This window comes from Urocitellus parryii, chromosome 3, assembly GCF_045843805.1.
Source record: "Urocitellus parryii isolate mUroPar1 chromosome 3, mUroPar1.hap1, whole genome shotgun sequence".
Classification (NCBI taxonomy): Eukaryota; Metazoa; Chordata; class Mammalia; order Rodentia; family Sciuridae; genus Urocitellus; species Urocitellus parryii.
Window position 1 is genome coordinate 138180054 of NC_135533.1, and position 26125 is coordinate 138206178.

A 26125-nucleotide genomic window follows, 5' to 3' on the forward strand; every position below is an offset into this window, starting at 1 on the left:
GTCAAGTGCCCCTAAATTAAATCCCTGGTAACCCCCCCACAAAAAATAATTTAGGGCTAGGATTGTAGCTCAGTGTGAGTGCTTGCTTTGCATGCATAAGGCACTGGGTTCAATCCTAAGAACCACATAAAAATAAATAACATAAAGGTATTGGGTTCATCTACAACTAAAAAAGACAGTTGTTTAGCTGGGCATGGTGGCACATGACTGAAATCCCAATATATTGAGAGGTTGAGGCAGGAGGATCACAAATTGGAGACCAATCTCAGAGCTTACCAAGGTAGGCCCTAAGCGCTCAGTGAGAATTTGTTTCAAAATAAAAAATAAAAAGAGCTGGGAATGTAGCTCAGTGGTTAAGTGCCCATGGATTTAATCCCTAGTACAAAATCTAACAAGGTGACAATCATACATGATTTTTTTTATATCTTCATATCTTTGTTTCTGTATGAGGAAGGACTTTCTTCATATAGAGGATTCAATTAACAATTTTCCTGTCTTACCAGGAAAAAATACTCTAAGAAAACAAGGGCCTGGGATTATAGCTCAGTGGTGGAGCACTTGCCTCTCACATGTGAGGCACTGGGTTCAATCCTCAGCACCACATAATAATAAATGTATTGTGTCCGTCTACAATTAAAAATAAAAATTAAAAAAAAAGGGAAAACTTTAATAGTTACCTCCTAATTTCCCTCTAATGACATCCAAGGCTTCCTGATACTTTCCCAGTCGTTCCAGGATCATGTAATAAAGCTCAACCTTGTAGAAGAAATAAACAAGTGTAATCATTGAAACTTTTCAATAAAAGATAGTCATACGAAAGTTTTTAAAATAATAGAAAATGATACTATCTTCTAATGAGATGAAGCTGTTGGAAACTGCCACACAGGAGCTGAGCATTCCTTAGCTTTGAGTGATGAAAATATGGAGACTGGTTTCCCTGACAGGGAGGGAAGTAGATCCCCATTTCCACTCAGCAGAAGAGCACAGCTTTGGGAGTGGGCATTACCTAGTGCAAGCGGGCTGCCCCTTGTATCATTACCCCTCTGCCTAATATGAATGGAATGTTCTTTTGAACAGCCTCCCCCAATAAAACCTGGGTATGCCCCCTCTTTCTTTCCTGCCTTGCCTCCTTTGTGGGAGCTGAGTCAGAGGGGCAATCACAGAACCCAAAGAAAAAGGTATTTTTCTGTCTGTGTCATTAATTTGTGTTAGCCCAGTTCTCCTGGAGTGACCCTGACTGATTTAGTAGTGTGTTGTGAAAGACAGTAATAATCAGACAACAGTGTCTTCCCCATCCATACACATCTCAGCTTGCAATATTTGCTAGAGACAGCTCAGTGTTCATTAAACCTAAGCAGAGAGCTTCCAAAGCTTCACGTATACAGAAATGACAAGACTGGAAACCCAGCTATACAGATGGAACAAAACAACAGTACATAATTTTGCAATTCAAAATAGTGGTACAAAAGTTGGGCTTAAAACACTCACTTCAGCCTCAGCTTCTATCTTGTCCTCTTTCACCATTTTTTCTACCATTCTCTCAGCAAGGGGCAGAAACATCGTTTTTGAGAGGTTTTCATCCTGTGCTGATATAGACTAGAAGAGGGAAGATACATATTGAATTCTAATTCTCTGCTTGAACTATTTAATATTATCATGAAGACCATTACTGTGATTCTGGCACACACTTATCAATCCACTGTGTCATACATTAGACCTAATCTAAATCTGCCAAAGTTATACATTATAGAGTAGTTGGCTTTACAAGAGATTTCTTTACTAAACATTCATCATCCTACCAGGTGTGGTGTGGTGTACCCCTCCTGTAATTCCAGCTACTCAATCAGCTGAGGCAGGAGGATTCCAAGTTTGAGACCAGCCTAGGCAATTCAGTGAGAACGTGTCTCAAAATAAAAAATAAAAAGGGCAGAGGATGTAACTCAGAGGTAGAACCCCCACTGGGTTCAATTCCCAAAGCTACCAAAAAAAAAAAAAAGAATCACTACCCCATACATTCTTGAAATACAGAACTTCCATGATATGACATAACTTTTAAATAGGTTTTTCATACATTTCTCTAGAAATATGTAAAGATCAAGGATATCGTCAGGTGTTTGAAAAAGAAAGCTTTATGGATATCTTTTTTTTTTTTCCTTAAGCCCCCTCACATATTTTTTTTTTTTTAAAGATGTTAACATTGTGGCTCAGAGGTAGAGCACTCGCCTAACATATATGAGGCACTGGGTTCAATCCTCAGCACCACATAAAAAATAAAACAGATTTTAATAGAACTAAAAAATAAATATTAAAAAAAGATGTTAAGATATCGAGAAGAGAAATGCCAATTCCTCTTATTCCTGCACTTTATTATTAATTAGTTAACTTAAATTGATAATTAAAATTAACACATTAGTAATTTTAACATTGTTGGAGATTCTGCTCAGAACTCACCCCTTGCAAACAACTTTTCAAGGTAAATATTATAAAGAAACTAAGGTTAAGACATTCCCCTAAAAGCTCATGTGGTAAAAGCCACATGTATCTGAAGGCAGACATGTCTGACCCCAGAATATCTGTTCTTAATCACCACATTTTACCTCCTTCCTCCCTACCCTTTCCTACATAAAAATCTCACTTTGATCCTTACAGCAGTTCTGGGAGATAACTGTCTCCATTCTGCAAAAGAGCAAACTGAGGCTCAGAAAGGAGAAATGCTTAAGCAAGACCACCCAATTCACTGCCCTGCTCACTAACATACAGTATTGTCTTTAAAATAAACATCAGATTAAAATACCAAACACTTCCAGTTAACTTGATCAAACAACCCAGCAATGGATCAAAGCCTCAGGAAATACACCATGCTGCATACAAATAAACTAATATACCAACTCATGAAGAATACCAAATATCCCCAACTTAAAAAGTCAACTGATAGGCCAGCACAATGGCACATGTCTGTAAACCCAGCTACCTGTGAGGCTGAGGTAGGAAGATTGCAATTAGTCCAGCCTTGAGAACTTAATAAGGCCCTGTCTTTAAATAAAAAGTAAACTGAAAGTACTGGTGATGTAGATCTGTGATAGAACACCCCTGGGTTCAATCCCCACTACTGGGGTTAAAAAAAAAAAAAGTCAACTGACAAGACGTAAAGTCCTTGTTTGATACACACACTGCAATTCATTACCCAAGAAATTCAGAAGACACATTAATATGATGATTTTAAAGACAAACCTCAATTCCATTCTGAATGCCATACTCACTTGCATAATTAAGCTCATCACAGACCAAAAGTAGTAAGGGTTTTTGGGAACAATCTTATACAGAGCCATGCCAGCCTGAAAGACAGAGAGTCATAAATACTTAATTCAGAAAACATCATATGGAGACCAATTAATAACCTACATATGTGGCAAGAAGTTTCCCAAAGGAACTGCAACATAATTAAAATCCCAGTTGGTTTAAGTGCCTAGTAACCTGGTGGCTACAGCAACAGAGGTAATCACAAAGGTGAATTTTTACATCATGAGTGATATTTCACCAAATGCAATTCAGTGTAGTTCTAGTAACAACCAAGCAAACACAAAATTTGAATTATAAAGGTATATCAATAAGCAGTCTTTACTGAAGACACCACATTAGCCAGTTATAGTAAAACAAATAAGCAATAAACACCAGATAGTATATTTGAACTTAAAAATCAGAAAAAAAATCACTATGATATAACTTTAAAAAACAATTATTAGGAAAATACTCAAATTCTTTCAATATACCACTATTTAAGAGCTAATCCTTTCACACTGAAATGTATAATATGCTAATACTTCATAGCAAGGACAGCACAAAAGAGTGAAATACATCTATTCAAATAACTGAAAAATCTGTCCATAATTAGCCAAGTAGTAATTGAAGCTAAGAACTCCATCAGCTAATTATCATAGTTGCTACTTTATATCTTTTAAACTTTCACCAATCATCAGTCTACTTCCAAAATTACATGGAGCCCCATAAGGCAGAAGAAACTATCCCTGCCAAAGATACAAAGATTTGAGTCTCGATTTGAGTCTCTGTCCCAAAGGTTTAGCATGCACAAAGCCCTGGGTTCAATTCCCAGCACTGCCATTTAAAAAAAAAAAAAAAAAAAAAACCTAGGAAAAGAAGAAAGTATACAAATAACTAAAATTTAGTTAGTGATAAAAATAAATGTCATGGGACTGGGATTGTGGCTCAGCAATAGAGTGCTCACCTAGCACATGGGAGGCCCTGGGTTCGATCCTCAGCACCACATAAAAATAAATAAATAAGATAAAGATAATAAATAGGTAGGTAGATAGATAAATGTCACACGCCTATAATCCCAGCTACTTGGGAAGCTGAAGTAGGAAGATTGATAGTTGAAAGATAGCCTTGGGCAACTTAGTGTCTCAAAATAAAATAAACAGGGCTAGAGATATAAATCAGTAGTAGAGTGCTTGTTGGCACACAATACACCCTGGGTTCAATCCCCAGTGCCCCAAAATAAATAAAATTTATAAAATTATCATATACTAAACGCTATGCTAGGAGCGGGGCAAGGTGGTACTTGCCTGTAATTCCAGCAACTTGGAAGGCTGAGGCAGGTGAATTACAAGTTCAAAGCCAGGCTGAGCAATTTAGCAAGATCCTGACCCAAAATAAAAATTTCAACAAAAAGACTTGGAATGTATATTAGTGGTAAAGCCCCTGGGTTCAATCTCCACTACAAAAAAATTAAAATAAACAAAAAACCAAAAACATTATGCTAGGTGTTTCCAGAAAATATAAGGTTTATTTCCTTTCCTCTTCTTTAAGGAAAAATGTGTTGTCCCCAAGAAAGGAATACAACTTTTTTTAACAGATTGAGTTGGTGTAGTGTATTCTTTTTCAGGGAGTACAGGAAATTGAACTCAGGGGAAACTGAACTATGAATCACATGCCCAGCCCTATTTTGTATTTTATTTATCAACAGGATCTCAATGAGTTGCTTAGTGCCTTGCTGTTGCTGAGGCTGGCTTTGAACCTCCCCAATCCTCCTGCCTCAGCCTCCCCAGCTGCTGGGATTACAGGAGTGAACTATAGGGCCCAGCTGTTGTGGTGTATTCTTGGTTATCAAAAAATACTCATGTAGGTTTGGGATTTCAATTGGTAAATATGATGTGTGGGAAAGCATGATACACACTACAATCTCATTCACACAAAATGGAATGTTGTCTATGTATACATATAACCTGTGGGGATGCATCCAACTAAGCTGCTTATGAGTGGATAACTTTGTTCTTTGCTTGTGTTTCTATTTTTCCTTTAATGCACATATTACTTTTTAAAAAAATAAAAGAAGCTATTTTTTTTTTTTTTAGAGAGAGTGAGAGAGGAGAGAGAGAGAGAGAGAGAGAGAGAGAGAATTTTTGATATTTATTTTTAAGTTCACGGCGGACACAACATCTTTGTTGGTATGTGGTGCTGAGGATCGAACCCGGGCTGCACGCATGCCAGGCGAGCGCGCTACCACTTGAGCCACATCCCCAGCCCAAAGAAGCTATTTTTAAAACCTGTTTAAAAAAAAAAAAAAAAAAAAAAAAAAGCCTCTCTCAAGTAGCACTCCTCCACACGGACCATGAAAGTCAAACAGAATGTCTTTCCTAGATTGGGGGTAAGGATAAATATTCAAGTATATTTGAATAGTTAAATGGGTGAGTATGTCAAATATGAGTAGGGAAAAAATTAGTCTGAAAAAAAAAAAAAAAACATTAAAGAAAGTAAGTCAAGATGGTTAGAGTACTTGCTTAGCATGCAGGAGGCCCTGGGTTAGAGCCCCAAAATGGATGGAAAATAGGAAGAAAATCAAAGGACATCTGAGAGTAAGGGGAAAGGGTTGAGAGGTAGAGTTACCTTTGTTGTAAAGATTTCAAAAAGGAGCCTCCATGGAGTAGGGAAATGATAAATACAAAACTATATTCCTCAAGGAAGAGTATGTCAGCAGTACAGTAAAGAGACAAAATAGGAAGAAAGGAAAGAAGAGCGGATGAGGCGCTAAACCAGGATGAAGTAAATCAAATAAAAAAAACTAAAAGCACTGTAGAGGCAGAATCAAGATGATGTGCAGACAGAATGAATATACAGGATAAGATAAAGCACCTGGGATGATTTGAGGTGCCTAACAGGGTACACACACTCTGAAGGTAAAGAATGGAAAGTGTTAGAAAGTCCATTTTACTTATCTGGGAAAAGGAAACATTTTTATAATGACATTCCTAAAAAAAAAAAAAAAAAAGACTGCAGAATATCAGAAATTAATATAAAAATTTAATATAAAATAAAACAAAACTTTCAGGTCCATATCCTGTCATTTTGCAGACTTGCAGAAGATCTGCTGATACAGAAAATTTTGATGATAGACAAGTTTTTAAAACATGGCTCTAAGTTGGTGATTCAGAACAGGAATATCATTTACAGGAAAAGGAAAGTCTAATTAAGATACAAATGTATGAACGACAACTCTTCATTTACGGTGGTTTTAAATATTACCTGTCAAGCATATGATTTGGAGTAAATTTTCTGATTCCCTGGCTTCCTTTCCTCCAACCTCCAGATATTATGCTGATGCTACTCTAGGCAATGGTGATTCAGCATTGAACAAAACAAACAAAAGCCTTCACTCTCATGAAACATGACATTAAATTTGTAAAATACCTATTACCTTTGACTGACATGTTACATTCAAAATAAACGTGTGTGTGTGTGTGGGGGGTGGTGTTAAAGAATTTTAAACTACCTTTTAAACAACAAAGGTAGTATGAAAATTACACATTCCAGGCTGGGGATCTGGCTCAGTATAGAGCACTTGCCTAGCATGAACAAGGATTTATCCAAGCAGAACAAAAAATAAATAAATAAATAAAAGAAAAGAAAGAAAATTAGACTACTTCATTCTTCCAATATATCAGAATGGAATAATGCAAAAGCAATATATGGTTAAACCATATTAAACAACTTAACTTGTTAAACCACACTAAAGCAGTATCTCCAAAAACAAAGAATGTATATACTCCTGGCAACATGTCAAGCTAAGCTATACAAAAATGAAACCTAGCTCTATGTTAAAGCAGTATGGATTTCTTTTCCTTATATCAAAATTTACATGAATATCATTACTGTATGAACTCATCATTTTTCATGAATGTGTGTATATACCCAGTACATGTGTATTCTATTGGATCATAAAATTAACATAAATCAAGATGAAAGCAACTATAGCTTTATACCCTGGTAACATTTTGGCACATACTCTTAAGAAACTTTGTTTAAAATATATTTCCAAGGCCAGGGTTGTGACTCAGTGAGTGCTTGCCTACCATGCGTGAGGCACTGGGTTCGATCCCTAGCACCACACAAAAATAAAAACAAATAAAATAAAGGTATTATGTCCATCCACAACTAAAAAAATATTACATACACACACACACACATATTTCCAGCTGGGCATGGTGGTGCACACCTATAATTGCAACAGCTCAGGAGGCTCAGAGGATCACAAGTTTAAGATCAGCCTCAGCAACTTGACAGGGCCCTAAACAATTTAATGAGAGCCTGTCTCAATAAAAAATAAAAAGGGCTGGGGGGGGGGGTATGGCTCAGAGGTAACCTGGGTTATATCTCAAAATTACCAAAATTATATTATACACATACACACACACACACACACACACACACACACACACACACACACACTTTTTTCCTGCCTAGAAGTAGAAATGTCATTAAGAATTTATATGTAGCAGACTGGGGTTGTGGCTCAGAGGTAGAGCACTCGCCTGGCATGTGTGAGGCACTGGGTTCGATCCTCAGCACCATATAAAAATAAAGATACTGGGTCCACCTATAACTAAAAACTAAATATTAAAAAAAAGAATTTATATGTATAGATATGTTTGTATTGCCAATTTTTTATTTTACATTAAAATAAAATGACAATCTCTGAATACTTTTCTTGAAAAGGTCAATAAATTATGATAAATTTTTTAAAGGAATTACATTTGGACAAAAAAGAAATTCTTCTAATTTGAAACCTGCATAAAGGAATGTAAATATTGATTTTAAGGAGTAAGTATTTACAATAACATGGTATCTTTCACCCTATCCGTTTTAGCAATCATTATAGTTTGATATTTCACGTAAATAATAAGATAAAATAAAAAAGCTTTGCTTTCAGAAGGCATCGTATCCACAAAAAAAGCAATTCTTTTTTGTTGGGCCAAGGATTTTACCCAGGGGCACTTAACCACAGATACACATCCCCAGTACCACACCCCTTTTTAAAATGAGTCATTTAAAAAAAATTAATTTTTTTAGTTTTAGGTGGACACAATCTCTTTTATTTTACATTTATGTGGTGCTGAGGATCAAAGCCGGTGCCCCATGCATGCTAGGCAAGCACTCTACCACTGAGCCACAACCCCAGCCCCTAAATGAGTCATTTTATTAAATGTGATTTTTTTATACCTTTATTTTATTTATTTCATTTGGTGATGAGGAAAGAATCCAGTGACTCACATATCCTAGGCAAACGCTCTACCACTGAGCTACAACTGTAGCCTCCACAGTCCTTTTTTATACTTTATTTAAATTGAGGAGGCTGGCTTTGAACTTGAAATTCTCCTGCTCAGACTCCTGAGCCACTGGGATTATAGGCATGAACCGCAAAGATCAGCTATAAAAAAGCAATCCTTAAAAATATACTAGCTTGGGGTCAGGCACAGTGATGCACGCCTGTAATCCCAGCAGCTCAAGAGACTGAGACAGGATCCCAAGTTCAAAGCCAGCCTCTGCAAAAGCTAAGCAACTCAGTGAGACTCTGTCTCTAAATAAAACACAAAATAGAACTGGTAATGTGGCTCAGTGGTCAAGTGCCCCTGAGTTCAATCCCTACTATCCAAAAATAAATAAATTAAAAATTTACTAGCTTGGGGCTGGGGTTGTAGCTCAGCAGCAGAGTGCTTGCCTAGTGTGCGTGAGGTACTGGGTTTGATCCTCAGCACCATATAAAAACAAACAAAATAAAGTCATTCTGTCCATCTACAACTACCAAAATTTTTTTTTCTTGAAAATTCAGTGCCCCTCAGTTCAATCCCTGGTACCAAAAAAAAAAAATATATATATATATATATATATATATATATATATATATTAAAAAAAAATATATATATATATATTCACTAGCTTAAGCTGGCTCTAGAAACTCAGCCTTGTAGTTCCAGATACTTGGGAGGATGAGGCAGGAGGATATCAGGTTCAAAGTCAGTCTCAGCAACTTAATGAGAGTCTCAAAAAAAAAAAGGTTGGGGATGTAGTTCAACGGTAGAGAGCCCCTGAATTCAATTCCCAGTACTGGGAAAAAAAACAAAAACACTAATTTGACTTCCTAACTTAATGAGCAGGTTTCATTTTTCTGGGACATCAGCTTTACCAACACACACACTAGTTCAAACATGTCCAAATGAGGTTCCTTCAAATATATACAAAGAACACCTAAAATACAATAATTGGTAAATATATCATCGCAGGCAGACAAATAACAAAAAAAACACTGTTCCAGAAAATGAGGCATTTTCCCCTATTGGTTTAAAACATTTCCACAGGCCAGAAACAAATTAAATTTACAAACCAGATATAAACTTTTAAAAAGTTTCTGTAGACTGTTCACTTTTTGCTCTGGGATTTCTGTCCATTTTCTGAAAATTCAACAGGAATCTAACCAGTGGGACACTTTGACCCAGACTTACCAAAACCAAACAAAACATACCATCAAGCCACAAAAGAAAAATCAATTCTTTCCCAAATAAAACATTTAAAGAACTTGTAATAATAACTGTTGATCTCCACACACAAATATATGAATTCAATTACACACACACACACACTCTCACTCATAGCAGTTAAATCACATGAAAGAAACTTTTACCTTTAATAGTAAATCCCTTAGCCCAGTAGGTTTGGGAAATAAGTTACCTGTTGCATTTTCTTGTATTCACCCACTCTGGCATAAGCCATGAAGAGATGAGAGTGATACTCCTCACTGTTGGGGACTTTCTTCACAGCTGCCTCATAAAGTTTTGTAACCAACTCCGCTAAGATTAAAAAAAAAAAAAATGAGATTTAGTCATACTCCAATAAATTAAACCCTAAAAGCATTTTAATTTGTCTCTTATTTGGTGAAAAGAGATATCGCTTATCATTAAAGAAAGAGATATCTGCTTTGCCTTACCTGGTCATTACTATTCCCTTGCTACATGTTGTTAGGATGAAACGTGGATTAGATCAAGCCTCATCACATTTACAGTATTTACAGACCCTCCAGGACCTGGCCTCTCTCTCTCCTCCCTTTCTCCCAGGAGTTTATCATCTAGATACATCAAACTATAATTCCACTAGACTCCCTGTGATGTATCGTAACTCCATGCCTTCATATTCTTGCCTCCACATAGATTCTCCTTTCTTCTTTTATACTTAGTGAGCATAATCCAACACCCAATTCAGATGTAATCTTCTCTGCAAGACCTTCCCTGAACACCGTCTCTGCTTCTCCAGTCCAACTGCATCAGTGTATCTCTCTGCCATCTTAGAATCTTATAAATAATTCTATTACAGCATTTATTAATACACAATTCGGTATACATCCTAATGATCCATTTCCCATTATGAATTTTGAGGAATATCCAGGCAGAAAAGAGTTTTCTTCATTTTTGACTCATACTGATACAATACCTGGCACAGAGAAACCACCACCAACATTTGTGAAATGGATTTTTTTTTTTTTGGTTTAGGTACTGAGGATTGAGCTGGGGGTGCTCTGTCACTGAGCTACATTCCCAGTCCTTTTATTTTAAATTTTGAGACAGGCTCTAACTAAGTTGCAGAGAGTCTTGCTAAGTTCCTGAGTTGGCCTCAAATTTGCAAGTTACTGGGATTACTGTGTACCAATGTGCCTATAATAAATTATTTTTTAAAAACACTAGAGGAGAATCAATATACCTGAATCAATATAACATCTAAATAATCAGATATAATACTTCAACTTTTACCTTTTATAAAAATGTTTTATTTTACCTTTTATATCAAGTTTTATCTTTTGTAAGAACTAAAAACAAAACTAAACCATAAAATAACATTTTATGTCCAGTAGGTTTAAAAGTTAAGAGTTCAAGTCTCAGCACCACATAAAATAAAGTATTATCTCCATCTACAACTTAAAAACAATTTTTAAAATTGGGGGGTGGGATGGGGTAGTGCTGGGGATGTAACTCCACCACAGAGTAGTACCCCTGGGTTCAATTTCCAGTACCACTAAAAAAGGAATACCAAATATTAGCTTGGGTAGTATGCATGCGTAAGGCCCTAGGTTCAATCCCTAGAAGAAACAAAGAAAGAAAACAAAATAAACCAAGTGTTGAAAAGGTTGTGAAAGAATCACAAACTGCCAGTATCGTTAGAAAATGATGACATTCGTCATACGGCATAACAATTACATGCCCAGAGTCCCCCAGTGAAAATCTGGCAACGAAAATGAATTGAGCACAACCACTTGGATATTAGAGGAAAAATGCAAATCATAGAGTATACTGTATAAACAATTTACATAAAGTTCAAAATCAAGTAATAATATATTATTAGTTAGGAAAAGAAATGTGGTGATTATTTAAAGAAAAGTAAGAGGGCTAGGGATGTAGCTCAGTGGTAGAGCACTTGCTTTGTATAAAGAAAAGAAGGGACGAAGGAATGAGAGGGAGAAAGCAAGGTGGGAAATGAATAAAAACGGTTCAAGGTATCAAGTACCTCATGGGGGAACTGAGATTAATGAGTAACATCACAGAAAGCCTATCTAATATCAATAGTTCTTTATTTCTTAAATTGGGGGGTAAGTTCATGAGTATTCATTATGTATCAAATTTACTAGTATTTTACGTGCAATATATTCTTTCATAGTATGTTATGAAAAAAAATGTATGATTTCATAGAAAATTATTTTAAAAATCAACAATAAAAACTTTATTTAAGGCCAGGTGTGGTGGCACATGCCTATAATCCCAGTGGCTCAGGAGGCTGAAGCAGTAGGATTATGAGTTCAAAACCAGTCTCAGTAGAAAGCGATGTGCTAAGCAACTTAGTAAGACCATGTCTAAATAAAATACAAAATAGGGCTAGGGATGTGGCTCAGTGGTGGCTCAGGGGTCAAATGCCTCTGAGCTCAATCTCCAGTACCCAAAAAACAAATAGCGCAAAAAAAAAAACAACCAACAACAACACTTTATTTAATCCAACTTCTTTACCAATGAAATGAAAGATATGCTCTGAAATAATATGGGGTAAGGTATGGACAAAATAAAATTAGCCATGTATTAATAATCGATAAAGATAAATAATGGTTACAATGGGATTATTATGCTATTCTACTTTCGTTTATTTGAAATTTTCCATATTAAAAAGTTAAAACACCCAGCAAGATCTCCAAAAAATAAAACTTAAAAAAACTGAAGTTAAAATAAGGACAAGGGCTTCTTTAAGCACACCATAAGGTTACAAATTCATTTTAATCATTTCAATTCAAGGAACTTAATACAAAGTAAACTATCCTGTCTGTGAAGTCTTTACAAATCGCTGGGCACAGTGGCACACAACTATAACCCCAGAGGCTTGGGAGGCTGAGGCTAGAGGATGGTGAGTTTGAAACCAGTCTCAGCCAACAGTGAGTTTCTAAGCAACTCAGTGAGACCCTGTCTCCAAATAGAAATATAAAATATGGCTGTGGATGTTGAGTTCAATCCCTAGTACCCCCCAAAATAAAAGTCTTCACAAATCATGGTTTACATATTAATCTCCTTACTATTAACCATGCAAATCATGAGTGACAAATCAAACAAAACAAAACAGAACAGAACTAGATCAGAAGCACGTGAAAACTGCTAGGTATGGTGGTGGCAACCCTCTAATCCCAGCTATTCAGAAGGCTGAGCAATTTTGAGAGATCTAGTCTCAAAATAAAAAAGGGCTGTGGATGTAGTTCAGAGGCACAGAGGTAGAATCCTCCTGATTCCCAGTATAACAAAGGAGAGGGAAAAAAAAAAAAAAAGAACTATCCAAAACCAGGAACTCATGGTATGTATACACACAATGAATATTACTCAGCCATAAAGAATGAAATTATAGCATTTACCAATAAATGGATGGAACATGCTAAGTGAAATAGGCCAATCCCAAAAAACCAGAGGCTGAATGTTCTCTCTGATATGTGAATGTTAACTCACAATAAGCGGGGACAGGGGTGGGGAGAGAAATAAAACTTCATCAGATTAGACAAAGGACAATGAGGGAATGGGAGGAAGGATGGAAACAAGAAAGACAGTAGAATGAATTGGACATAACTTTCCTATGTTCTTTTTTTAAAATGTTTATTTTAGCTGCAGATGAATACCATACCTTTATTTTATTCATTCATTCATTCATTCTCCTTTTGGTACACTGGGAATTGAACTCAGGAGCATTCTACCTCTGTGTCTCTGAACTACAGCCACAGCCCTTTTTTTATTGTGGGGCTGACAATCAAAGCCTCACATGTGCTAGGCAAGCACTCTACCACTGAGTCACAACCCCAGACCCTTTCCTATGTTCTTATATGAATACATGTCCAAAGTAACTCCACATCATGTACAACCACAAAAATAGGAAGTTATGCTCCATGTATGTATGTCAAAATATTTTCTACCATGTATAACTAAAAAAAAACCAAATAAATAATTAAACAAAAAAAAACCCTGTAAATTCAGGTTTAAAAAGCAATGAAAAGAAACTCACGTCGATGCATTTCTCGGTAAAGAATAGTCAGTGCCTGTAGTGAGTTGTCATCTGTGGGTTCAAGGGCTGCCACCTCCTGTGCCAAAGTGAAGGCTTCCTCTTGCTTCCCAGTTCTCTGTAAACCAATTGCTTTTAAAACCTGTCAGGAAGGAGAAAAAAAATCAGTTTTTAAAAGTACAGAGCTGGGCACTGTGGCACACACCTATAATCCCAGTAGCTCAGGAAGCTGAGACAGGAGGATCATGAGTTCAAAGCCAGCCTCAGCAACAGCGAGGAACTTAGCTCAATGGTAGAGTACCTGACTAGTATAAACAAGGCCCTGGGTTCAATCCCTGGTACCACAAAAACAAAAACAAAAAAGATGAAATGTCCTTTCCATTTAAAGAATTACAACCCTAATCCACAAATTAAGTAACTTAAGGGCAAAGGGACTTACCTTAGCGCAATGAAGATCTTTATGCTTCTTCAACAGTTTATCTGCTTGCTGAATTGCCATTTTGTTATTACCATTATCAAGATAATCTGTGAAAAAAAAAGAAATTATATATTGTTATATTTCTTCAACAACAAATATGAAAATGCACAGGCTGCTTTCACTTGTTTCAGAAACTATCTTAATTTGCCATTAAAACCATCATGGTGAGTATTGGGATACAGCTCAGTAGGGATGGAGCATGCACTTGTCTAGCATGCACAAACCTAAAAGAAAATTTAAAAGATTCATGGAGGGACCAAGGGTGTCATTCCATCATAGTAAAGTCTACTTAATATGTATAAGGCCCTGCACCAAAAACAAAAGAAAAAAAAGATGATTTTAATTCTAAATGGCTAGGATGGCCCAGAAAATGACTTTACATTTCTATATACAACTCTATATTCCAAAAGCAATATAACCAGGCTATATTAATCCTTAGTGAAGATTCAAGACTACATGGATGGGATGTAACCTTCCCTCTCACATGTGAGGCACTGGGTTCGATCCTTAACACCATATAAAAGTAGATAAAATAAAGGTATTGTGTCTAACTACAACTAAAACAAAATTAAATATGTATATTTATTAAGTATTTACTTTGTTACATAGCTAATTACTCAGTGAAGAAGAAAATTAAAGGTTTTCTTCATAAGCCTAGAATATAAGGAACAAAGCAGGACAGGACGTAGGGGAAAATGACACTTTCAAAACTGATTAAAACAGAAGCTAGCACTTACTTTGAAGAACAATTTACTTCTAGGTTTCCCAAAGCTACATATGTACCTATACCTATTCAAAAACAATTTTTTATTGAATGTATTTGAGGTATACATGATATACACATACTTGACATACAAATATGGACAGTACATAGTAAAATGCTTACTATAATTAAGCAAATTAATATAACCGTCACCTCATATTGTTACTATTTTTGTGGGTGGTTAGAGCAACCTAACATTTGCTCAGCTAATTTTCATTGTATAGTACAATATTATTAACTACAATCCTCATGCTGTTTGTTAGAGCTCCAGGGATTCATAATAGTAACTACAAGTTTGTCCCCTTTGACCTACATCTCCCCTGTTCCTCCCCCTCTTGGCTAAGAGCCACAGCCAAGTAATACCATGCACGGCATTTTTGGTTGAAAGGTGATTGAGATGATATGATTATGTTAAGATTTACATTCATATGGATATTGGACTCCTGCTGTCCGCCTCGGCCTGCTAAGGGACTCCTGGAGAGTTCTCATTGGTTGGGGAAGTGCGGTAGGAGGGACTTCCAGAGGAGGAACTTCCTCTTAGGATCCAGGAGAACGCAGCAGTGCAACGATTGATCAGGGATTCCCGGGGCGTAAGGGGCATTGGCGGCAGTTTCAAAAAATAAAGTTTGTTCCTGCTTGAGTGGCTCCTGATTTTGTGCCTAGCCAGACTGCAGCACCTCTTTACTACTGGATGCAGGGGCGCGCTCGCTCGCTCGCTCGCTCGCGCTCTCTCTCTCTCTCTCTATATATGTACACACACGTCTACATATAACTGTTAAACTCCACTTTCTGCTCATTTTCTATAACCTAAAACTGCTCTAAAAATAAAGTCTATTAATTAAAAAAGAAAGTCTAAGCTCAGATTCATTTATGGAGAAGAAAAATGAGAAGTGTGGTAAATGGGAAGCAGTGCAACGTCGGTCCAATTCAGGTTCCTCTCTGCTCATTAACTCAAAATATATGGTCCTGGTGGTGCAAAGTTTCAAATAACAGAAACAGACTATCATTTTGTTTATTTAGTTTACTTTAGTTTTTTTTTAATGTGGTGCTGGGGATGGAACCCAGTGCCTCACGCATGCTAGGCAAGTGCTCTACCACTGAGCCACAACCCAGCCCCTCATTTTATTATATGGTTTAGATTTTCCTCCAATAAACTCTCAGTAAATCTTTCAACAGACTCCAACTGAATACATGAAATTCATCTCTAATCTTTCTTGAGTGAAGTTAATGTTGATAAGCACCAATAAAGCAAGGTAAAAAGATGAGAAACCTTACTCTGTAGGGAATTCAATCTAGAGAGGAAGATCAAAGAACATTTGGCCGGGGTGCGGTGGCACAAACCTGTAATCCCAATGGTTTGGGAGGCTGAGACAGGAGACTCAAGAGTTCAAAGCCAGCCTCAGCAACTGTGAGACACTAAGCAACTGAGTGAGACCCTGCCTCTAAATAAAATATAAAACAGGGCTGAGATTGTGGCTCAGTGGTAGAGCGCTTGCCTAGCATATGTAAGGCACTGGGTTCGATTCTTAGCACCACATACAAATAAAGAATAAAATAAAAAATTTCATCAACAACTAATAAAAATATTTTTTAAAAATACAAAATAGGGCTGGGGATATGGCTCAGTGGTGGAGTACAGCTGAGTTCAATCCCCAGTACCAAAAATAAATAAATAAATAAAAAGATCTAACATTTAGACAGAGGGATTAAAGAATCATAGGAATTGATTGAAAAGCATACAATTTTGACCTGAATACTGAAATAACTAAAGCCAATTTTCTTAAATCCTTAGCTCAGCTGACAGGCCTTTATTTATCCTTATAGAATAGAGGACAGATAAACCAACCCAATAAATGAAAACTTCTCTTCCTAGTCAATTGATGCTGATTTATTCTGAGTAAGTTCTAAGTTACTTCTGACTCAGTCCTGCAAAATTCAGGTTCACAGAATATATCTTGAGTAGACATCTTAAACCAGGCCTGGTGGTGCATGCCTGTAATCCCATTGGCTCAGGAGGCTGAGGCAGAAGGATTGAGAGTTCAAAGCCAGTCTCAGCAAAAGCCAGGCAAAAAACTCAGTGAGACCCTGTCTCTATATAAAATAGAAAATAAACCTGGGGATGTGGCTCAGTGATCAGAGCCCCTGAGTTTAATCCTTGGTACCAAAAAAGAAAAAAAAGATAGACATCTTAGATAGGCACAGTGGTGCATGCCTGTAATCTGAGCAATTCAGGAGGCTGAGGCAAGAGGATCAGAAATTCAAGGCTAGCCTTGGGCTGGGGATGTGGCTCAAGCGGTATCGCGCTCGCCTGGCATACGCGGGGCACTGGGTTTGATCCTCAGCACCACATAAAAATAAAATAAAGATATTGTGCCCAACAAAAACTGAAAAATAAATATTTTAAAAAAAGGCCAGCCTCAACAACTTAGTGAGACCCTAAGCAATGTAGTGAGACCGTGTCTCAAAATAAAAACTTTGAAAAGGGCTAGGGGTGTAGTTCAGCAGTAAAGCACCCCTGAGTTAAATCCCCAGTACAAAACAACCCCCCCCCAAAAAAAAACTAACTAGACATCTCAAAGTGTAGACATATTTGATAAGACCCAACTCTGAGAGCTTACCCATAAATGAATCGGTCCAGAAGTCAGGACTTTAAGGACATTTTCCTATTCCCTCTGTAGTTGACAAGGTTCTGACATACAGTACCAATATAACTGTATTGTGCCTAGCCCTATTTTCTGAGAGTGGTTTCCATTGTCCTTGTTAATAGGGTACAACTAGATGACTATGTTTAGACCATATAACTGGATGAACTTTTGGCCCAGGCTTAGTCTAAGAATACTAGCTTAGTCTAAGAATACTAGTGGCAGCTCCAGAATTTCTGTTTTGAAGAAGCTTTAGAGGACACAAATTAGTTTATGGGGAACAAACGAAAGTGCTACCTCTTGACTTCCTCTTGACTTTTTGTTCACAGAGCATTTATACAGGAATAAAAAACATCAATTATCTTTATCAAAACTCTGAGAGACCAGGCAATGCCTGTAATCCCAGTGGCTCAGGAGGCCAAGGCAGGAGGAACTAGAATTCAAAGCCAGGATCAGCAAGAGCTAGGTGTTAGCCCACTCAGTGAGACCCTGTCTCTAATAAATAAAAAACTCTGGAGGGAAGGGCAGTCCTGAAGAAGCTTGTTGGGGGATGATAATGAATGAACATTTCCTCCTCTGGCCAAAGCTTGGTATGGCCACAAAGCCAACAGAGTGAGCAGTAAAACAAGTCTGAAGAACAAGGCCTAGAAAAATAGAGATGAGCAACTGAGAAATAAGCTTTAGATCATGGCAGCTTTCTAGTTTCCATCAAGAAAGACAAGGGGCACACTTCCTCCCTGCTCTTGATTCCCTCAAGTTTTTAGGAACTACCCTAACTTGAGCTGGTTATCAGTCAGTTTTGTTACTTGCACCCAAAAGAATTTTAACTAAGAAACTTCACTGCATTCAGTCTGATGTCAAACTTTCCTTTCCTCAATGGCTAAGTGACTGATTATTAATGGTTGCTAACCCTCTTTTTATTTTTTTTAAATTTTTTATTTTTTAGTTGTAGTTGGACACAATCCTTTTATTTATTGTTATATGGTGCTGAGGATCGAACCCAGGGCCTCGCATGTGCTATGCGAGTACTCTACCACTGAGCTACAACCCCAGCCCCAAATTTCTTTTTTTAGGAGAAGAAGAGAAAAAAAATTATTATGTTTTAGTTGTTAATGGGCCTTTATTTTATTCATTTATTTATATGGGGTACTGAGAATCGAACCCAGTGCCTCACAAGAGAGGCAAGCTCTCCATCACTGAGCTACAACCCAGCCCTAATTGGTTGCTAACTTTATTGTGGAAAGTTTATTTTCAGTTTACATTACTGACTCTCTAGCACAAATTACATAGCCCTTAGTGAGGAACTTTGGATTGGGCAAAGTGGGGGAGCAAGGGGTATAAGGATAGGAAAGATGGTGGAATGGGATGGTGATCATGACCCTAGGTACATGTATGTTGAGTACAACCAAAGAAGTGAAAAATTCTGCTCCATTTGTGTACGATGAATCAAAGAGCTTTCTGCTGTCGTATATAACTGATTAGAATGAATGAATGAATAAATAAAGGCCAAAAAGAAAGAGTTGAATTTAAAAAAGAAAGAAGAATACCTCTTTAGAGGTCAACAAAGGCATTCAAATGGTGGGATAAATATTAATTATTTTTAGATCCAGGAAATATCAAGTTACAAGGAATCATGTATTAAATATAAGGTCTATTCCTTTAACTTTAGATGCTAAAAATCTTGTTAATATGTCCTTTTGTTACATTGAGTCAAGTGGATGATTACATATTAAGTGTTCAAAGTTTTTTGTTTGTTTGTTTGTTTTAAGAGCACCTGAGAACCATTTTTTTCATAGTACCCAGAATTTTAGGTGGAGATGAAGATAACATGTTTTGTAGTTAAAAAATAAAAATACCAATATGCCTGTTTAAAATTTCCTTATAGTAAATAAAATTTTGAGCTTTTCCTTCAGTTTTTCTTAAAAACCAAAGCAACTTAAAAATAAATATTAATTCAGTAAAAACAAAAAAAAGAAAAAATTATACAGCCATTGGAGAAAATAAGCCAATAAAAATGACATCCTAAGTAGCTGGGCATGTTGGCACATGTCTGGGAGGCTGAGACAGGAGAATTATGAGTTCAAAGTCAGCTTCAGCAAAAGCGAGGCGCTAAGAAACTCAGTGAGATCCTGTCTCTAAATAAAATACAAAATAGGGCTGGGGATGTAGCTCAGTGGTCAAGTGCCCCTGAGTTCAGTGTCTAGTACCCACCCCCGCAAAAAATAATAAATTAATTAATTAATTAATTAATAAAATGACATCCTAAGTTGTCTTTTTAGTAAATCTTTAAAAAATCTGATCAAGAATAATTATGGTTGGGGCTATGAGGTTGCTGTTTGTTCCCTTAATACAAAGAGCCAGCCAAAATTAGCCATCTACAAATCAGGCAGAAAAAACATTAAAAGGCATTGGTTAAAGGGATGTTTTGCAAAGCATGGGTAAGTATTACTCCAAATAAAACATTTTTAGGTGGTCCTTTCTCACTCATAGCAAGAAAGTTGATCACTGTCAGAATATAGGTAAGACTTTAACAACATTTTTTTTTTTTGGTACAGTGCTCTGCCACTGAGCCACAACCCCAGCCTCAATGATATATATTATTATAAACCAAACTTAAGTTTAAAAGTCAACTAGGAGAAAAATATTAATTACAGCACAAATAAATACTATAGGGGCTGGGGTTGTGGCTCAGTGGTAGAATGCTTGCCTAGCATGTGGGAGGGACTGGGTTTGATCCTCAGCACCATATTAAAAAATAAATAAATAAAGGTATTGTGTATTGTGTCCACCTACAACTAAAACAACATTTAAAAAATAATAATATATAAGGGACTGGGATTGTGGCTCAATGGTAGAACACTTGCCTAGCATGTGTAAAGCACTGGGTTCGAACCTCAGTACATTAAAAAATAATAATAAGTAAAATAAAGTATTGTGTCCATTTACAACTAGAAAAAAATATTTTAAAAATTTTACTATAATATAGCTAAAAATCTTCATAATGAGGGCTGGGGTTATAGCACAGTGGTAGAATGCTTGCCTAGCATCTGTGAGGCACTGGATTCAATTCTTAGCACCACATATAAATAAATACAATAAAGGTCCATTGACAACTAAGAAAAAACATTTTTTTTAAATCTTCAGATTGAGCTAAAGGAATGATAGAAATTTGGGAAACTTCAAATTAAATCATTGGCAACAGATTATCAGAGTTTGCTGAATGATTGTACAATCTGCACTCATGGGGGTAACATTTCCTAACAGAAGCTCCTCTGAAGCATGCAGGCCTACTTGCCCTACAGGAGAAGCCCTGGGTTTATTTCTCTAAACACTTATAGATATTGAGAATAGGAAAGGTATTAATGGTCTTGCAAATTAAAAAGGAAAGTCCCAACCCCGTGCCAGAACTGAGCTACATCTTCAGTCCTCTTATTTTGGCAGAGTCTTGATAAATTGCCCAGGTTGGTCTCAAACTTTGGAATTCTCCTGCCTCAGTCTCCAGAGTAGCTGGATTATAGCCATGCACCACTATGCACAGCTGGAAAGGTTTCAAATTGCATGTTCAGGTGGCTGCCATGAACCATAGCACCTGAAATAATCTACATTATTCTGGCATCCTACAAAAGCTACAGAGACTACTAAGGCAAATGCATCAACTTAGCAAAATATAAACACAAGATAGCTCCATCTTTAAATTACAACATCTTTTACTTAAAAATCCTAAATGTTGGGCTGGGATGTGAATTGGTAGAGTGCTTGCCTGGCATGCATGAGGTCCTGGGTTCAATCCTCAGCATCACGAAAATAAACAAATAATCCTAAATGTTGGAGAATAGGAGCTTTGTTTTTACCACAAACACAAATTGTACACATTTCAACATACTTAAAACAGCTTACAAAGCTGAGTTCCTGCCTACCTTTGCTGCTCTAAGTCACTTCCTCTTATACATCTCTACATTCCAATTGTATAAGCCTCTGTTTTGGTCCTCAAGTGGATCAAATTCCCTTTCTCAGGGTCTTCATCATGGCCGCCCCATCCATTTCTTCTAATCCTTGATCTTTTTTCAGATCCAAAGTAAAACAAGACTTCCACAGGGACATATTCTTTTTCTTCTTTTTTTTTTTTTTGGTGGTGCTGGGGATTGAATCCAGGACCTTGTACATGCGAGGCAAGCACTCTAACAACTGAGCCATATCCCTAGCCCCGCAGGAACTTTTCCTTGACCTGCCCCCAATAGCCCAGAAGCCCATGGCGTATGCTGTCATGGCAAGCTATGACAGCACAAATGTCAAAGCCTTTAGCACAAATGCAGTGGTTTTGTATACTGTCATTTAAAAAATTTTGTTGAGGGCTGGAGATATGGCTCAGCGGTAGCGCGCTCGCCTGGCATGCGTGCGGCCCGGGTTCGATCCTCAGCACCACATACCAACAAAGATGTTGTGTCCGCCGAGAACTAAAAAATAAATATTAAAAATTCTCTCTCTCTCTCCTTTAAAAAAAAAAAAATTAAAAAAAAAAAAAAATTTTTGTTGAGACTATCCTTAAAAGCAAAAACCATTTCTGTACTAATTGGTATTCATTCCCTACACTTCTTGTGCCTAACATATACCAGGTCCCTGGTAAATATGGTGAATGAAGAAAGGAAGAAATATAAAAATGAACAAGACTATTAAAAAGAAAAAAACTGGGCTGGGGATGTAGCCCAAGTGGTAGCGTGCTCGCCTGGCATGCGTGGAGCCCTGGGTTCGATCCTCAGCACCTCATAAAAATAAAATAAAGATTTTGTGTCCAGGGGGCTGGGATGTGGCTCAAGCGGTAGCGCGCTCGCCAGGCATGCGTGGGATCCGGGTTCAATCCTCTGCACCACATACAAACAAAGATATTGTGTCTGCCGAAAACTTAAAATAAATAAATAAATATTTTTAAAAAAGATGTTGTGTCCACCGAAAACTTAAAAAAAAATTAAATCTCTTTCTTAAAAAAAAAACCTACTGGGTAATCTATCAGGATAATGAGAGATGCATACATTTATAAGATATGAATTGACAATGGTAGAACACATGCTTTGGAGACCCCGAGTTTGATCCTGTATTGAGGGGACAGCAACAAAGATACAAAATAACCACAAAAGAAATTCAAAGAGCCATGACTGAAAATGACTGATGATGGCTACCAGCTAGTAAGGTAGATTGTTTTTTAGAAAATTTTCAATGAATTTTATAAATTACAAAAAAACAAAAAAACATGTCCTGCCTGATGTGATGGGGCACACCTGCAATTCCAGCAACTCCAGAGACTGAGAAGGATATGAGTTCAAGGCTAGACTCTACAATGTGTGAATTCAAGGATTAACGGTTGTTTAGGAGTATTAATGTATTTAATCAAAAGTCTGGAATTCAAAAAGTAAAAATGCTGTAGACAAGGACAGGGACTGGGGTTGTGGTGCTTGCCTAGCATGTGTGAGACTCTGGGTTTGATTTTCAGCACTGAATATAAATAAATAAAGGTCTATTGACAACTAAAAATATATATTTAAAAAAAAAAGATAGGCTGTACTCTCTCTTTTCCTATACCTGCCAATTTGTATCAATCACCTTAGAGTTCCTAAAGAAAGTCTCTTCTAGTCCTCTTTCCATTCAGCTATAACAAAGCTATATAATTCTGACTTCAGTTTTGAGAATATGACATGTCACTTCTGGTTAGCATATCCTGGTGTTTAACAACATGAATTGGTGGGTTGTTTTTTTTTTTTGTCTGTTTTGTTTTATGGGACAGTTCAAAAACGCTATTAATTCCAAATAAATAAGGGATCAAAGTCCTTCTCTTTGTCCTCAAGAACATTTTTAAAAATCCAATTATTGTGAAAAGTATTGTTTTTTTTTAAATTGTAGACGGACACAAACTTTGGAATCCTCCTGCCTCAGTCTCTTTTATGTGGTGCTGAGGATTGAATCCAGTGCCTCACATGTGCTAGACAAGAGGTCTACCACTGAGCTACAGCCCCAGACCAAGTATTAGGTTTTTATAGTTTAAAAAAAAAGGGGGGGTCAGGGGTAGTGGCACATGCCTGTATTCCCAGCAGCTGAGGAGGCTGAAGCAAGAGGATCACAACTTCAAAGACAGCCTCTGCAACTAAGCAAGGCCCTAAGCAACTTAACAAGACCCTGTTTCAAAATTAAAAACAAAAGGGCTGCAGATGTGGCTCAATAGCAAAGGTCCCATGGGTTCAATCCATGGCTCCCCCGAACACACACACACACACACACACACACACACACACACACACACACACAGTGGCAGGCAGCTGTTTCACAAAGATGTAATGAATCAAATCATGACCCCACCCTGTATGTATCAGCTCTGCCCTCTAAAATATATTCTACAAGAGTAAGAGCATGTGTGAATATGCTGTAATGGGGAAATGTAAATCAGAGACGCATCCCAGCCTTTCCCCACCTATGTGACCTTAGGCAAATCTGTCTTCAATTCAGAATGAGGGAATTTCTGGCGTTCAAATCCTAGCTCCAAGAAATACTAGCTGAGAGACTATATCAAATTACACAACATCAAGAAAGCTTCAGTTTTCTCATCTGTTTTTTAAAAAACAATTTTTTTAAAGAGAATGTGCTGAGATTAAATGAGATATACCACATAAAAGACCAAGGACAATGATCGATATTATTAGTGGTGTATACACTTTAGCTATAATAATTACCCATCTCACAGGGTAGTTGTTGATAGAATCAGATGAGATGTGATTTTACAAATTATGCAATAAAAGCAGAAGCAATTGTGCCAGAAACATAGTTAACTGCCCCCCCAAAAAAACAAAACAAAAACCTAAATGACCTAAGCCATGCAGAGAAGCCTCTATTTGATTAAAAATCCCACTATAACCAGGAAGACTACTTTCGCAAAAACCACTGACCTTGAAGCTTCCTCACCATTAACTGAGATAGACCAGGACCATACAACATCTAAGAGGAAAGGAAATGCAAAAGGAACAACTGTCCAATGAGAGAACATCTCAGATACTGTTTCTCAATTCTTTGATTTTTCCAATATCAGGGTAGTAAGAGGACATCGACGTCTACCTTAGAGCCTGCGGGTTGAGGTAAGCGTTGTGAAGTCAGAATCACATAAAACGCGGAAGGCAAGATACAGAGAAAACCACAGGCAGATACAGAAAGGAAAAGCACGCCAGCAGCCCGGCGGGCCCCTCTGACACCAACCATTGCTGTCTCTTCGCTGCTATTTTAGGCCCCAAGACCCCCTTCCCCCGCCTCCCACGTGTGCCCAGAGCAGCTGTTTCTCTACCAAACAGCTCTGGACTGGGAGTCTGGGATATTGGGCCTGGGCCTGGATCTGGGTGACCTTGCCTCAGTCCCTGCCCTTCCCTGGCCCTCAGTTTTTGTCCACGTGCACTGAAACCCACCTAGTCCAACAACCCCGTAGGTCCAATTCCCTTAAATTAAATAAACAAACAAACTGGAGGGGTATTATCCCCGGTGGGGGGGGGTGGGGCTCTACCACCCTCATGCTGGAGCCGGTTTCCACTTGCAAGGAGACTTTCGGGTCTCTCTCCGAGAGACCGTAATAACGCAGCCGGAGAGCAACTCTGTTCTCTACGCAGGATTCTTCCTACCGGGCCTGCCTGTCAGACCGGCTCTGCTGACCAGCCGCTACCCGGAGCACGCCGCTTCTATCGTAAGGCTCAGGAAGGCTGGGCCGGCGACTACGCGAGGCCCGCGGCTGCGGCCTAGTGGCCCGCGCGGCCGCCCCCCGCGCCCGTCCGCCCCGCGCGGTCCCTCCGCGCCCCTCCTGAGTCTTCCCCCAACCCTCGGGCGCCCTCGGCTTGCTGGTTTGGCGCCCAGGCTGGCCCCAGGCACTCACCGTAAATGGGCCGGAGACGCCTGTCGTTAGGGTCCTGCACATGGCCCCGCGTCGCCATGATGACAAGCGCAGAACCGCAGGGCGCACGCGCGGGGCAGGCCGCCGGGAAGGGGCTGTTAAAGGGCCCGCGTCGATCTCGCTCCTCTATCGCGATAGTCGAGGTCCTGCGACGGAACGCGCCTGCGCGGAGAATGAAGCGTTTACACCCCCCCCCCCCTCATACACACACACATACCCGCTTCTTTCCTAGGCGCTGTCCTCCCTGTTTTGTTTCGTTGGTAGAATAATGTGGCGAGAAGAGCTGGCTTTGGGGAGTGAAGAGAGGAAGGGAAGAAAGCTCCCAAAGTTAGGGCTGGTCTGCTCCTGTTTGTCCTGTTAACCCTCTGAAGAATCAGACTTGGATTTGATTGTTGAGGAGCCGCGAATTCCTCGGCAACAGCGACCCACGAGGAGAGGAGAAAAGTGCGGGAAAGACGACTGATCAACAGTAA

At 38.1% G+C, this 26125-nt stretch overlaps 1 protein-coding gene across 2 annotated transcripts in view; it reads right to left on the minus strand.

Annotated features, from left to right (window-relative positions):
• Positions 1-25712, minus strand: part of Naa25 (N-alpha-acetyltransferase 25, NatB auxiliary subunit) — a 71914-nt gene extending 46202 nt beyond the window's left edge. The window contains exons 1-8 of one of the 2 annotated variants that reach the window (XM_026386113.2): positions 25635-25712; positions 24670-24843; positions 14297-14382; positions 13861-13999; positions 10021-10139; positions 3261-3335; positions 1489-1596; positions 678-756 (exon numbers count right to left, since the gene is read on the minus strand). In XM_026386113.2, the coding sequence (XP_026241898.1) occupies positions 678-756; positions 1489-1596; positions 3261-3335; positions 10021-10139; positions 13861-13999; positions 14297-14382; positions 24670-24718 (655 nt within the window). In that variant the 5' untranslated portion in view covers positions 24719-24843; positions 25635-25712. The remainder of the gene's footprint in view (positions 1-677; positions 757-1488; positions 1597-3260; positions 3336-10020; positions 10140-13860; positions 14000-14296; positions 14383-24669; positions 24844-25634) is intronic. The other variant, XM_026386112.2, reaches the window with a different exon arrangement.
• Between the last annotated feature and the right edge of the window lie 413 nt (positions 25713-26125).